At 44.1% G+C, this 16,722-nt stretch overlaps 1 protein-coding gene across 1 annotated transcript in view; it reads right to left on the reverse strand.

The window, feature by feature from the left end:
* Positions 1 to 4,436: 4,436 nt before the first annotated feature.
* Positions 4,437 to 16,722, reverse strand: part of LOC105274677 — a 31,298-nt gene continuing 19,012 nt past the window's right edge. Inside the window, exons 2-9 of the mRNA XM_020034576.2 lie at positions 8,319 to 8,642; positions 8,154 to 8,226; positions 7,843 to 8,013; positions 7,598 to 7,777; positions 7,175 to 7,340; positions 6,835 to 7,042; positions 6,343 to 6,661; positions 4,437 to 6,161 (exon numbers count right to left, since the gene is read on the reverse strand). Coding sequence (XP_019890135.1) covers positions 6,031 to 6,161; positions 6,343 to 6,661; positions 6,835 to 7,042; positions 7,175 to 7,340; positions 7,598 to 7,777; positions 7,843 to 8,013; positions 8,154 to 8,226; positions 8,319 to 8,642 — 1,572 coding nt within the window. The 3' untranslated portion in view covers positions 4,437 to 6,030. The remainder of the gene's footprint in view (positions 6,162 to 6,342; positions 6,662 to 6,834; positions 7,043 to 7,174; positions 7,341 to 7,597; positions 7,778 to 7,842; positions 8,014 to 8,153; positions 8,227 to 8,318; positions 8,643 to 16,722) is intronic.

Genomic DNA, 16,722 nt, shown 5'->3' on the forward strand with positions numbered 1-16,722 from the left:
TTGCGCTCCGCATTCTGCGGGATTTCAACGTGCGGATTACGTTATAACGTAACGCACGGTTAACAAACTGCGCGATGCAATCCGCTCCGATAACTCGTCGAAATTAGTTAGCAAATCGGTTGCGAAACTGCGAATCGTATCTTTCGGCGACACGATGCGCGACACAGGATCCTAATTCGTAATCTGCAGCCGGCTTACAAATAAGCGATACAAATATCTGCACGATACGCGCAGCGGTGGCCTAACGACGTAAACACGTCCGCGATGTGATGTAATAATTCTATACCTGAGAAGCAGAAAGATGCAAATCAGAAAACTCACTTTTTCTGTAGGCGCTTGTAAAACGCGAGAATCGCAGATGATTCACACGAGAATAAGATAAGTTTTATTCTCTTAATCACAAATATGAGTAAATTCAATCAGATGGAGACTCGCGCCTGTCGCAACGCTATTCCTGACATTCATCCCACCATTTTTAATGTAAAGACTAATTTATTCCGAATTAAATAACAGAGGAGAACGCGATGATTATTTTCTGCTCGTATTCTTCCGCTTTACAAAATTACATCTGCTTTCGCGGTTCGTCCGAATTTTCGGATCCACGACGAATGAGGCAGGAGATATTTCTCCCAAGCCTGATTTTTCGACGGTGAGGACGACGAGGCATTTTTGCGGGGCGAGTTGCACAAAGTCAGAAAATTATGAGAACGAGGTTGGCGGATATCGAATAATCGCCAGTGGTCGAACCAGTTGGCCGGCGTTGTCGATACGGCGATGTCGCAATCGCTCGACCGTAAACTGGACCCACTGGGCCAGTGGTCAACCGTGAATGGCTGACCACGCCCTCGTGCACCTTTCACAAGTTTCCTTTATTAAAAAAAAGAAAGAAAAAAATGCCTCTTTATAAATTATCTGTAAAATCGGCGAAACGATAGCGCAGTTTATTTTCTGCAAGACCGTCGTTCGTCGTTCGTCTACGCGCATTTTTCAACGTCTGCACAACTGATCGTTTACAGCGTTTGCAGGGGATCTCGGAATTTCCGATTTAGTATGCGCATTTAGGATTTAATATGCGCAAATGACGCGCACTTGTAGTGTCGAGACAATCTGAAATAATATCGAGAGAAATCTCGGTAGTCGCGGTGCTTTATCGCGCGAAAGATTGAAGATCATTAATCATTGAGGTGGATTTTTCAATGTTCCCTCGAGCGAGCGGTCGACCAAACGGGGAACGGGGCTACTATAATGTCTATGCAACCGGCTCGATCGGTGCTACAGAAAGCAAAGACAACGTTCACTCGCGCCGGATTCGTGATGACGAATTATTTTATTCCGTGGCGGTCGGCAATGATGGAGTCTATGCTCGATACCTCCGAGTCGGTGGATCATTGATGATGCGGCGTTAATGATGTTAATTGGGTACTCGGGATATAGTCGAATATGAAATCCGAGCTGAGTAATTAAAAATTATTCTCTTAATAATGTTTTATTAATAAATTCCATACAACATAGAGACATTAATCCGGTTTAGTAACAACTGTTATTCTAACTACTGATATTAAATGTCGTATAAACAGTGCTTTATATTGCAGCAACGTTGCTGCAAGCTTGTAATGCTATATTGCATACTTTATCTTTGCACGTCTATTTACTGCAGCAAATATCATGTACTTGTCTTATTAAAAATTTTTAAACGTATATTGCTATCTATCGTGTACTTAATGTTCTCTTCTATCGCTACTCTTTTCATTCTGCTCTTCGTTGAAAATGGAAAAATTTTACGGAAACGGCACGTCAGCAAAAAGCGACAAGTGGTTATTAAAATGTGCAATAAAATATTAAGTGGTGCAAAGAGGTATTTCTTTACGAACGATCGTTATCAGGAAGTGGATGGACGTACCTTCAATTATAAAACGGCTGGACACAAAGATCCTCCGGAGGAACGCGGCTGCGGCCCCGTACTAACGAACATAGATAAACGATAGCGCGGCTGGAATGTCCGCTATCGTGTCTGCCATTAGCGTCCCGATCTGGCTGCGTTAGATTTCATCCTGATCGCTGGACTTTCCTCCAAAAAGTTCTGCGAGGGTTCAGCGAACCGGACCAGCTGGACTGAAAGTCACTTCCGCAACAAATCGAAGCTTGGCAACACTTTTAACGCTCTCTACTCTCTCTTCCTCGCAAGCAGATACGTTTACGTATCAAAGATCTGCAAATGTAACGGCCTTTACTCGCGTATATTTATTACTTTGTCCCATATTATTATTTATCAGCCAATTACGTCTCGAGTGAGATACGGTTATTTTAAATCACACATTATTTTGTATTACCTTTTTTCGGGCGTGTGCTTGCTTTCTTCGTGCGGAATATTACGCTGACGATGCCCGATCGCTGTTTCAATAGGCGCAACGTCGAAAAAATCGGTTCCCGGTTCCCATTCGAAAAGTTCAACGACGCGAGCCATGGAATACGAAGAAAGCGGCATTAGCGTGCTAAGCAGATGCAGATGAAACAAATGGATTCGCTCGGTGACCGTCGTAAATTCACGGTATCGCGACACGATCCGTACACTCTCGCACGAACGGAGGTACGGCCGCTGCATCTCACGGCAGGGTGAAATTTGCTCGGTGTCTAGGGGGACAAAAGTATTTTATCTGCGCGCGAGTATAGACGTGACGTTTGACCCTACGTACGGATTTTACGATCATTGCGTAGTGGTCGCGTAACTTTCAATTTTTCTGTCTGCAAAGAGAGTTTTAAATATTAGTGTACATCTCAAATATCTCGTTTTAAATCTCTAGATCAAGAGCCAGACTGAAAAATTTATCGATTTATCTGGCACTGGATTTGATTCTTTATTTTCTCGCAAATGTTAAGGTAAAGATGAAAATCTTGTCGAGTAGGCCGATAAGAAAATTCTTATAATTTCCGATAATTATCAGAGAAGGAGCGTTTGCAGTGCATTGCGTGGTGCACAGAGATGCGAGATCTATTTCCGTTGGACAATTCAATTGGGAGCCATCTCGGCGGTTCGCTAACACGAGTGATGCATTACATTATAATAAGCGATAGATATAAGCAATGCATCACGCCGGACAATAATTTGTCAGCCTTCCGTGATGCACGGGTGATCGATGTTGCATCCGCCTGAGATCGTTTAAATGGTAGCGCCGGTTTGTCGGTGAGATTATTAATGACGCGGATTAGACATATCAGAATATATGTACATATACACAACAATAGCGGTACATAACGAATTGCAATACTCTGTTCTATCGCGAATTATGAATCTAATCTAATCTTCTCCGAGCGTCACCGTTGCGGATGCTGCTCCGTGCATGATCCTCGCGCATCCCGAGCGTCTCGCGTAATCCCAAGGAGAATTTCACGTATCAGAAAGAAACGGAAAAATAGCGTAACAGGGCAGCAGATGGAATGCAACGGAACGGTACGGGACGTAAATTCAGATCATCGCTCGCGCGCTCGGACGTCGCGCAGGTTCCGACATTTTTTCTTCCCGCCCAATCCCGCGAGGAGGAGGAGGAGGAGGAGGGTACTGACTTCCTCGGTCATCGATTCCTGCTAAAGTCATCGACACGTGACTGCGCGACCGGTCCTGCAATCCAGTTCTGTCGCGGGCCCAATCAGGCGGGGGACGGACCGCGGCGAGGACGGGCCGGCGAGGACGAGGGCCCCGAGGAGTCCTGATCGCTATCTGCGAATCAAGGACGTCCGCCTACGCCCGCTTCCCGTATACCGTTATTACCGAATTCCGGTTCCCCCGGCCGATGGCCGTTTTTTTCTGCGCGGATGTGCAGCGTTCTCGTCGTGGACTCAGAAAATCGTCGCCGATTCGTGATTCGCAGCAGCAACGACAGCAGCAGGAGCAACGGTGGCGGCGGCCACGGCTTATCCGATTCGCTCGTGGTTTCCGTCCGTTGGAATCCGGATGCCGAGGAGCGGGCGAGCGACGCCGCAGCTGCGCTCGCGGCATTCTTCGCGCGTTGCGAAATCGCGCGTGTTCCGCGACGTGTCGCGTGCTCGCGTGTGGGTTCACAGCCGGACGCGCTCGGGCGCATTGCCGCGATGGTCAGCATCATCATTGACGGACGTTCGCATGTGTTTGGAAATGGTATTCCGAAAACGGGCATTTCGAAATTTCGATGACTCGTCGCGCGAGCGAGAGCGAACCTGAGAATTCGTTCGTTCGCGACGTGGAATCGTAAATGAAATGTTTGCGGAATAAACTTTTGCGACTAAACCACTTGGTTTTTAAGTTACAATCTTACGTTGCTTTTCTTCGGAACGAGGAGCTCGCATTGTTTCAAATATTGTCTCATAAGAGTGTTTATTTGTAGTTATGATATGAAATACGTATGATAAAAATATGTGTTTGATGAATGGTTTATAAAATGGTAAAGAATTGTGTCTATATAGTTTCTTACTTGGAAATATCACGATTATATTTTTCAATATTATGAACATTTTCATTTAACATACACATAATATATGAGTGTACATAAATTATATTAAATATAGTGCATCTTAGAATGTTACAATTCTCAACAACATAATACGTTGATAAAAATTATATAACATTATTATACAGAAGTTATACAATATTGCAGATTGATTTAGAAACAGATATCAGATTTCTTATTTCCAATTTTTATCATCATTTATCTGATAGCTTTTCAATAAAAATATATTTAGTATTACGCATCTATATACTATATTGTACATTCTTTATATTTAAATCTATATATATATATACACTTAAAATTTAATGTAATCTACAATAGCATTCATACATACAATTCTACCTTAAAATTATTATGTTAATATAAAATTAAAAATTAAGAATTAAAATTAAAAATTATTAATATTTTGCAAACAAATGATTAATTCGAAACTGATCAAAATAGCTAAAAGCACATCTGATTCTTTCGAGACGCCATACATGATAACACATGCAAATGATTTAATATAATAACCATAATGTTAGATATACAATCTGTGGCAGAGTCGCATGCTGCTAAATAAGCACCGTTGCCCGAGGATTAATTATATGGTGGACCGTTGTACGCTATCGGCTATTAGGCGTAAATGTCCGCTTGAAATCCCAAGAGTTAGCTGCCGGGAAGCAGGACGATTACGTTCAACTTAATTTCTTTTTTTTATCGAAACCCATTGCATTTCGTTTTTCTTTTTTATCAATCCGGCACGCCACTGTCTCGCGGCCGGCGCGAAATTGCGGAAACTGTTTTACGAGCGTCGCTAAATCAACGCATCCGCGTGAGATTTTAGCGCCATTGGATACCGAACTGTAATTATCTGCGCCATACGTTTTGCACCACTAATTATAGCAACGACGGCCAGTTACGCTTTTGAATATGTAAAATATATTTAGTATTACATACCATCTATATATAGGTATTATACATTCCTTATATTTAAATCTATATATATATATTACTTAAAATTTAATGTAATCTACAATAACATTCGTACATGCAATTATACTCTATCTTAAAATTACTAAATGTAAATGTAAAATTGCTAAATGTAAAAATTATTAATATTTTGTAAAAATATGATTAATTATAATATTATAATAATGAAATTAACAGGCCCTTTACGATTTCGATGCTTACGATCTCGCGCAAACACGCTCAGCCTCAATATATTGGGCGGATTCCCGGCTTGCATAATTTACTTCGACATGCCGCGATCCGTAACGATAATTTACAACGATCTCTCTATCGCGCAGGAATTATATGTGCAAAGCAGTGTACTAGTTAAATGCATTAAAAGTGTAATCGCGGTGTAAAACGGTAAAATTCTATTTTCTATTTCCGCATGCTGTAAAATTTAATTCTTACGAGTTATAAACGTTGCACGGATGCGCAACTCTTGATACGATATATTAACGGTCGATAGTATTAAAGACATATATATATATAGATGTACGCACAGCCGTTTTTGTATTTGTGCTCTCTCGACTACACTTCATAACACATGAACGACTGATTATCGAATCGTATCGTGGAGAGGTCCTATTCGTCGATATTTGCGACGAGGTGCATATTGATCCCGGATCCTTTCGTCGTCGCCAAAAAAGTTCCAGAACATGAAAACGTTGCTTGCACGGGAGTACGATACTGCAACAAATGTCCGATACGGTATATGAATGTTGTTCAATACGGAGAGCGTCTCTAAACGAGACGCGCTTTCAGGAATTATATTAGAACATTATGGGAGAGTGTTATTCAATATGAAATGCAAAGAATCAAGATCACAGATTGTCTGAAGTGATAGAAAGAAGAAGCAGGACTTGCATACCTAGTTTATCATGCGCATGGTTGAACATCAAGAACGAGATCTGCATCTCGTTCTCTTTGTCGAGCGGGACCGCATCGACGATACGAGTGACACTGCCAAACACCGAGATGCTGATCTCTTGGTCAAGCCCGTTCATATGAATCCAGTGGACGACCAACTCGCCGCTTAACTTGTTCCAAAGGAGATGTCTCACAGTACCGAGCGACTTCTCGCGCACGATGCCTATTCTGGCTTTCTTCTTCGCATGCCAAAACGTTAATAATCCGTTGTACCCTCCGCCTGTACAAAATAGGGGCTCGCTCGGGTGCCAGGCGATTGCCTGTCAGGGAACACAGAGAAATTAAATTAATTGATTTGGATGTGATAACGATTAATCGATCTCCCATTAACAGTGCGATCGTAAATCATTTCATTCGGAGGTGTCAGCTTTCGCGATGACTGAAGAATGCTAATGCTTTGTTGAGAATCCAGAATTAATTGTAATCGATCTACCTTGATAGTTCCGTAAACTTGAACACTGAGAACATTACAGCCATCAGACCATTTCATCACTCGCAATTTGCCATCTTTCCCAGTTGTTGCGAAGTATTTGAAATCTGACGAGAAGACCATGCACACGATATTATCATCATGCAGTATTATATTCCTTATTAACTGACCTTCCTTGCTTTCGCAAATCATTATTATATTGTTGCATGCACTGCAATAAAATATCATTTTTTATACATTGCATTTTGTATCACTATTTATTATATTGTTGTTGTTAGTGTTGTTACTATTCGTTGTTGATTATTATTATCATTATTATCATTCATCACGATGTTGACATTACATGAGAATCTCCTTGTCTCTCTTAGACCAGCATATTCCACACATGATGCACGGTGTATCCGGGTGTAGGCTGTAACACATACATGAAGATCTCCATATACACTTCTTCAATATTATATCCATCACTATGATTTTTCCTTTTTTCGAAGCAACCGCTATTTGGGAACCTGGAATAATACAATCATTCATGTTATTTTCTGTATCGAAATAATTGCATGTGCAATCTTATTTATAAAAAAAGGAAACCGGAAACTATGTTTAATATGAATATAATATGAAAGAACAAGAATACAATAAAGTAGAGTAACATAATAGAAAGAGATAAAATAGGGATAGAATATAGAGATCATCGCGTACATTGCTCTGTATCAAATTGTTCAACCAAATATGGTAGATTCATGTCTCATTGTGCCTTGTTGCTTACCACTGTTGCTGCATTTGATGGCTATGATGTGATCGTTTTCCTTCAAGCTCGTTGGTATATATATGCCTTTATAATAGTCTGGCATGTTTTTAGGCAGTAGTCTCAGCTTATTCTTACAGCCCACAACGAATATATTTAGGTTACTCCAATCGACCATATTGCCAATAGAATCGGAATAATCTTCAAAATTGGAAAGTCATGATTAAAATGTGCTTTTGATTCTTAGACCGATTATGATAATTTACCTTGTAAAAATAAAGAGTCAGGTATAGTGTACATATCCGGACTTCCTATTAATTTTTTCTGACGTGGCTTGCATTTCCAAGTCTTCTCTTCAGAATTTGAATCTAGCGAATTCTCTGAATCGTATGATTTCGTTGAGTTAATCAATTGTAAAATCTTGTTTTGTCTGAACTCTGCAAACGTACACGTCACACTTTATTTCGCATACGTTTAAGAGATTCAAAGATGTTCGCGCTTTTTGATCGGCCATGAGCGTAATTTTTTTGTACCAATACCAATTACGTGTATTAAATTCTCTAAATCTCAACATTACCTGGTCCGACGAAAACTTTTACCATCGACTTATGCATAGCTCTGCGTTGGTGCATATGTTCCAGCTGTTCAATCTGTTTTTTGAAACATGTAATTATTTATGTGTACACGCGTGTACGTATGAACAAATAAACTTATAAATGAGCAATGTTTTATATATTGAAACCTGTTCACGAATGTCTAGCTGGACTGAAATAATATCCGTCCTAAGAGCAGTATTATTTTGAGAGAATGTCGTGTCTTTTGTCAGCAAATAGTAAGCCGCTTCGAAACTGTAACCGCGTCGCATCGGTATGTGTCTGTCTCCTAAATAGGCTTGTCTTGATGTTGACGGCTGTGGTTCTATTGATTCGATTTCACTGCTGGTCAAGGTGGATGAAATGCAACTGGTTGAAATGGACAAGTCAGGTTGCTCGGTATCCGAAATGCTCAAAGTGTTGCTAGCATCTTGGTGCTTGCTAGATGCTTGCTGAGATGCTTCTTGTGTTACCTTAAGAAAATTTAGAAAAATGTGACGTTTACTTATCGGTATAAATAGTGTGAACATAAAATAAACTTTTTACTTTAAATCTTAAAAATATGTCAATCATCCTAAACAATCGAAAACAAAGATATTCTTGTGACTCAGAAGTTGAGATATTTAACAATAAATGTATGTCACTTAAGATGACAAACAGAATGTAACGCAACTGGATGAAATTTAAAGAGACTTTGTTTCAGAATTTAATTAAAGTTGATCGTTTAAAATCAACGTTTAACATCAAAAATCAATCTCTGACAGTTGAAAAGAGTCAATTCCAACACGTAACACGAAAAACTGTCAAAAAACAAAATATTACCCACTTGAATCCTGCTTAAAGAAGCATCGAGTTCGAATCTGCTAATTCACAAGAAAATTCTCAGGAAGATTCGAGCCTTTACGAACTTCTGGTTAGTGCAGATTTCCGGCATGTCGCGCCGAAGTACCAGTCGCGGTTTTGCTTCGCGCGCAAAGACTAATCTCGGGACATCGCTTTGATCGATTAATTGCCGCTTAATCGTCCAACTGACGATGCATTGCGGCTAATTGAAAGCTCTATTCCCACGGTAAATCGCCGCGGTGGGGAACGGCGTGGCACGGGTACGGCGTGGCGGTTCGAACCGGTCAGCGGGGAGCGACGTGTGTGATGCGAAAACGCCATGTCGTTCGTGGGCCGTACCACCTGCGGCAAAACTCAGTCTTGCAGGGGATGCTCCTCGAAGATGAGAGACAATATATATTCGAGAGACCCGAGGAGGAGAGCTACAACGTGGTCCTGTTTAGGCGGCGCTTTCTTCAACGTCACGCGAACGTTTTAAGCGGACGTTCCATTAAATTCGACGCGACGCATTGCGGCGCAAGAGTTGCGTGTAAACGAACACGGAGTTCAATGGGATGCATGTTAAAATGCTGCAAAACACACGCCACGATGCCGGCTGAGGTAACCATCTCGATTACGTGCCTTGCTGGACAACAGACGAAAGCAAGAAAAATTTAAAGGAATTGAGTAGTAAAATTTCAAGAATTGAACGGATTTAATTTACTGGATTTAATGGAATTTCCTCGGGCCAGGCAATCCGAGTGCTCGTCTCGAGTGCCTGTGTCTGCAGACTGGTCGCGCACAGTAAAAGGTGAAAAGGTCCTACCAGACGTAAAATCCAAAATTTTCTACGAGCGACCGTGCGGAGGGTGCTGCTGGATAATTTCTGCTGGCGGCATTATGCACGAAGGGGTAATACCTTATACGACCATTGTACCCCCTGCGAACATCTGGCTGTCCGGGCTAGTGATGGATGGGACAACTTACCGAACCTGATTCCCGTAGCTGGACCAATCCACCAAGCACGTAGGCTCAAAAAATGCTCCCGTGCGCGCTCTCGCGCTCGATCGTGCGCTATAAAGTTATAATTTATAAGGCTGGACAAGCTTAAGGAGAAAAAAGCTGTCGTGCGTCGTCGTGAGATTTTTGCGTGCAATAAAAGTTTTATCTTGCGCACATATAAAAGTATAATGCGTAATTCTGCACATTTGATATGATCACTGTACAGTTGCAGCATGGTTCTCAGGCATTTTCAAACAAGAACATGAAAATTAAGAATGCTACACATGTTTCATTAAACCAGCTTAAGGGATGTGCTTCTCGGACAATTTCCGCTCGAAGATTTATATACTTGTTCGGCGTCGATCTTTGGTTTTACGCATGCGAGAGCTTGGAATGCGGAGATCATTAGCATCTCATTACTCTCCGAGTATTTTGTAAAACGAGCGTTTCAATTTCGAAACGGAACTCGTAACTTCGTCGCGCTTTGAGTGATAACCGTGGATGCAGGGACGCACGATGCAGGGACGCGACGATCTAAATCGCTTGGGCCCCAAACGGCACGTAAGCACGACGCAATCTCCCTCCACTTTCGACACCCGTTACGAGCAAGGCATTAGATCGTACGTTAGACACGCGATTGGCTCCCGTCGGACGCGAAGAGGTTGGGCCAGGTGGGCCATCAGGGGGCACATGATGCGATTGGCAGCACGAATAGCCGCAAGGAAGGGGGCAAACGAGTTGGCGAATCCACAGCTTCACTATAAACGAATTATTACGGCTGTTCATTGGTTCTCTTGTTTATGAGCTTGTACCATTCGTACCAGCGCGATTAACTAATTAATTAACCCATCGTTGATTCATGGCGCAGGCATATTATCTCGGGCATTACATTATAACATGACATAAACTGGTTAAAGTATCGGGTTACAATACGCCAGCTAAGAGCACAGGGAAGCAACGTCCAGAGTTCCGCCTCATTAGCACGACCGCTAACGAAAAACTTCAAATTAGCCAAAGAACCCATGAGGGATGATTTCCATTTTCCTCTCCCCACGTAAACATATTTTTTAAATCCTCTCGAGGCGGGAGCACTTAATTGTGCACGGATTAATCCATCTGGGCGAAGTGACCTGAAAAGAAAAGGAGAATGCGGAGTATCCCTATACGCAACAGTCGGAGAGCTGGATTGTCCGCATTCGCCTAGAGTGGCCAAACCTCACACTGCGCGTCGCGCGCGCCAAAAGATACGATCTTCTCGGAGCGTCGTCTCTCGATCGAGGGCGCGAAATGCGTGCGCCGCGATCAGGTGGGGAACGGCCCTCTCCCGGCCTGAACCGGGGCGCAGGACGCGGAATGCACGACGTAGGACGTAGGACATAGGTCCCCGCAGGTGGGGAGTCCTCGGAGCACGGCATCCTTCCCTCGCAGCAGCGAAGCGACCGAACTGGTCCTGGAACACGGCGCGGGGGGCTCGCGAGCCGGGGCCGTGGCGTGGCGGGCCCCGTTTCTGGGCCCGCTGTCTGCAGCCCTCAGTCGCTCGCTGATGCTTGGACGAGCAGGAGTGTCGAGTTATCCTGGGGCAGAGCTCGTCGCGGTGTTCCGTCGACGTTTCTTGCTTCTTTCTCTGTTTGGCCGGACGATACGTGCTCGCGGCGAGTTCCGGTTGACATGCCGGCGCGCGGCCGATCGTACCGTCGTTTCGATGATCCCGGATCGGCCGCGAACAATCGGGATCGTCGAGAGAGGATTACTCGAGCTGCCACGTAGCGCTGGTCTTGAAAGACGAAGGAAGGAAAGCCCGGGAGATGAGTTTCCTTCCTGCGCCTTGCTTCTGCGGATCGTGATACAGCGAGATCGATGATGACTCGGTAATCGCTATTTCGCGCTTCTTCATCCCCGCGCCCGCGGCCTCCATCTCCGATTTTTGCCCTCCCGCTCCTTGATCCATGATCAGTCGCTCCGCGCTTTGCACGGCCAACTGACTGTTCTGCGACCCGGAGTCGGAATCCGAATACTGACAGCAATACGTGGACATCCATATTGACGTCTTGTGGAAAAGTGTCGAAGAGTGGAATTCTGTTCGAACTTGTTCTAATCATTATCATAATGCTACCCTTGATAAACAAATTATCGACAGACAACTGTTTGATAGATAAGGGTACGATTAAGTGATTCCCCGGGACGAAGAGAGAGAACTAAGTTATGCCAAGTTACTCGTTCGAGGTCAATCGTTTCCTCCCTGTGCTTCCGTAATCGACCATGATACGGAGTCGGCAAGAAGACTACACCGTAAGCTCGCGTGAAAAAGTGCCGCGTGCGACGCTCCGCTCGCGGATCCGCTGGGCGCGAAGCGGACGAACCTTACTGAAAGGGCGAGTGCACTTCTCGAGCGAACATGTCGAGCAGTACATTGAACATCAGTATGAGATGCATGCTCTTGACATTGAACAAGACCCTTGTGGCTGTAATCGCACCGGAGAAAAATACCGCTCGGCTCGGCTCGGCGCCTATGCCGCGAGGCGTGGTTCGTTCGGCCAAGCAAGGTTTGCCGAACGGGTCACGCGATAATCTGTCGATCGGAGAACATTGCGGAAGATTTCCGGCGGATCGCGAGCATGCCGCTGCAGCCTCGCTGCCCGTACGTAGTGCGTTTGAATTCCGATGTGCGTGCCGCGTTGGATTACGCCGCGGGGTTGCTCGACGAGTGATCGAGGAAGTGGGAGTCGGCTGTGATCGCACAACCGCGCTGCGCTGCGCGCCGGTCGGGATCGATCGAGCGGAAAGGCAAAAAATCATTCCGGCAAACGAGGATCCCGGAGGCCTCGTCGTTACAAGGATCAAGGATCAATGATCTCCGTGCGATGATTTTTCGAATTCTCCCGGGGTATACAGTTAGGCGTTTTAACATTTTCCATTGCTCTCTATGGATATCGCACGAGTCACGAGTACGTAAACGAGTATGCATGCAACGGGTTGGATGAGATTTTGCGGAAGACGCTGCGCCAGATGGTTCCGTGCCAGTTTCAGACGGATGCAAAGTCGCACAAAGTTGCACTCACTTGCGTCGCTGATGTCTCCAGCATTTTCCGCCGCAATGTGCGCCACATATCCACGAATTCGTAAACATCTATCGTTTCCACAATGCGAGCGATAAAATAGAAATCACGATAAGAGAAACACAGAAAAAAAGAAGCTGATGAAAAAGGAGAGTCTCCCAACATCCTGTGTAGAACCTGAGAAAAGAGTCGCTTGCAGTCACCTCATGTAGACCAGTCGCTAAATGATCCATCGACTACGCGAGCATAAGTACATGTAGAACTCTAAACGTCCTAAGTTTTGGACATCTAAGAGCTTCTCGCAGCGACTCCATCATTCTACATCTTCCTCTCGCAAGAAGGACCGGAAGCATTCGCTCCGTTATTCGGTAATTCGCAATCAGCGAAGCAGGAGGAATATCAGCGCGGGGGATACTCCCCAGCAAATCCGACATTGTGATATCGCGGAAGGGATCTCGAGGCAGCCTGCGGAGGAAACTCGGGGAGCAGCGGATGATACGCGCTGCTGCGAGGAATCCGACGCGCGAGTGGCAAGTGAAGGAATAAAGCACGACGAGATCACGACGTTCGAGAACGCGCGTAAACGCGAACGAGCCTCGCGCTGCCTTCGCAGAGAAGGAAACTTCCCCAGAGACTTCGACGCGTGCATAGAACCGTCGCTGGTAAGTTAACGCATCCCGATCTGCGCCGAGCTTTTCTGCCGACCGGATCCCAAAGCGTGAAACGATCTCTCCTGCCGTACAGTTATCGGAATGATAATCGGAACGCCTTTTTGTCAATGCTTAATCTGTTTAAGCGCGCATTTTTCTCGTTCATGATAATAATAGACGCAAAGAGATCCTAACACACTTGAATGTTTCTAATTAAATGCTTATTCGACGTATTTTCAGTGCAGGGATAATCATCGCGTTATGATGATTGCTCCATCTGATACTCTCGTAAAACAACCGTGTCCCTGCCTCCCTTCCGCCTCTTCTATTACCGATTATACTAACGGTTGCCTTCGACTAGGGATCGATTCGCGACTGGCCACGCAGAGCATCGTTAAGCATCGTGGATGATTTCTGGATGATTTCCAACTAGCATATAGCTCTTTTATTGTCTGTCGGAATACCTATCGACGAGAAAAGCGTATTCCTCGAGCCATCATCCCCAATCAGCCACAGCGACTATGCGACAGCATGATATTGTGCTATTATCTCTCGTCAAGAACTCGTTTAATTATCGTTACTTGCTTTACGTATGCATGCCATTGGTTTTTCAACGGAGAGAAGAAGTCTCTTTTTTTTCTTCACCTTAGCTAATTATTTAATATAATATATTCGAAACGAGATTTGTATAAGAAAAATTCGAAAAAGCATCACGAGAGTGGAATCGATAACTTGGAACGTTCAACTTGGAATAATTGAGATTACGTGAGAGGTACAGAAGATCAAGATGAGACTACATAGAAGGATCGAAATGAAGACGATCGAAGGCGAGCTTTTCATCTCTAGACTCTTTGATGAATCTGCAAGGCCTGTTCCTCGAGCGAGAACGTTGAACGCGAACACATGCTAGCCGGCTGAAAGCACTTCTGCTACATTGTGCGAGCCTATGAAATGCGAATTACAGTCATTACGGGGGCATCGATAAATTTCGACCCATCCTCGTGGAACTTCTCGTGACTCGGCGATCGCAGCCTCACGCGCTCTTAATCCTCTCGTGGTACGACGATCGCGAGTTGACCGGTTATCGAGTTAACTGCGGCGATAACTTGGTAGTACGACTTCGTTGCCGGAGATCGGGTTTCGTCTCCCTTTGCGGATATTCGTGCAGATGCTAATGCATCCTCTTGTACGCTTGTTCGAACCTCGCGTCGCGTCAGAATATCCTGAAGAGTACGAAACGGTCAAACGTTTGATTGTCATTCCAATCAATATCAGTCAACCTACGCTCCTTTGGACTTTGATATTGGTGATATCACATGAAGCGTACAAGAAGAAAGTTATTGCCGCAATTAACTCCATAACCGAGGGAGTATTTGGCGTTGCCGCGCGCAATGCTATTTATATTGTTATTTGGCATATTGCGAAGAGGTCTCGACGATTGAAAATCCTTTAGATTTAGAAATGAAAAAGTTCTAGCCATTAAAATTTTTTCTTTTTCCAAGGAGTTCTGTGCTATTTATATTGTTATTTGGCATATTGCCTAGAGTTCTCGATGATTTAAAATTCGTTAAAACAATAAATAAAACAGTTCTAGCATTAAAATTTTTTTCTTTTCCGAGGAGTTCTGTGCTATTTATATTGTTATTTGGCATATTGCCTAGAGTTCTCGATGATTTAAAATTCGTTAAAACAATAAATAAAACAGTTCTAGCCATTAAAATTTTTTTCTTTTTCCAAGGAGTTCTGTGCTATTTATACTGTTATTTGGCATATTGCGAAGAGGAAAGTAGCATCGAGTTATAGCAAGTAATTTTATCAATGCAGAGGGAGGAATATCTTATTCGTGTGCAAATATTAATTGTTTCATGATTATCATATTCTGCATAGTTTAATTATTCAAAACAAGAGAAATCCCATTTTTTTCTTAAAGTTTTCTATTGTGTAAGGATGCGTGCATTTTTCTTGAGAGTCCTTTACGAGGAGTTTCTAGTCAATCTTTTCTTGAACAATCTCAAGCTACAGAAATACGGTATATTTCCACATGAGTGACTATGGGGTGTTTGAGTCCTAGACGAATTTTCCACCATGTGGGCTCGTTATCGGAACTAGCACTAGCATTGCGCGCGGCAACGCCAAATACTCCCTCGGTTATGGAGTTAACTGCAGCAATAACTTTCGAGGCGACTTCGTCGCTTCTCCGCCGACCTAACGAGTCGTCGCAGCAACAACCTACGCGAGTGTAGGTCTACTCGGTTTCACAACTCTTTCTCCACCTACTTGCGCTCCTCCTCCTGCGATTGTAGCGGCACGTCTCGATTGGAGTAGCTAGCTAGCTCGCGAAGGTTCAGCCGGGGCCCCTCGGGCCCCTGCGAGGAGAGGCCCGTACGAGAGTTCGCGAGACCACGCGAGCCGTACCAGGAGCGAGCCGCTTCAATGGGCCCACCAATCTTAAATACCGCGATTTAGAGCATAGCTTAACCGCTCTTAACTGCGCAGTAACTTTGCACACTTTCTACGCACTGATAACGAACTCCCATGCTATCTCCCTCGCTCCGCTCCTTCTCACGCCGCTTTCGACGAGAGCAACTCGTCTAGCTGTGCTCGATAACAGAGCATAAGAATATAAAAAGATAAAGATTTTTAAAGATATAAATTTAAAACAATTACATACACGGAGAAATATGTAACAAGTGTAACAGTCGTGAAATTAATACGCATTGAACAATATCTCTGATTAGTTTCTAAATTTACCCCTTGTGAGAAATTGGGTGAAGCTAATTTTGTTCTCTGAACATTTCATAATATTTCGTCCTTAAATTTTACCCTGCTCATCGCGATACGTCACGAGATGCGGCTCATCGTAGGAGGTCCCCGAAAATCCCGACGGCTCGAAGAGCGAACCACGAACGCGAGGGATGCCCTACCCCACGATATGTCACGATGATCGATCTGCTGTACCAAGTGCAGTTATGCTCGCTGCGCGCATGCGGCGATAGCGTTCCTTTCTTGTCTTTGTCAAACGG

The sequence above is a fragment of the Ooceraea biroi genome, chromosome 11 (genome assembly GCF_003672135.1).
Source record: "Ooceraea biroi isolate clonal line C1 chromosome 11, Obir_v5.4, whole genome shotgun sequence".
NCBI lineage: Eukaryota > Metazoa > Arthropoda > Insecta > Hymenoptera > Formicidae > Ooceraea > Ooceraea biroi.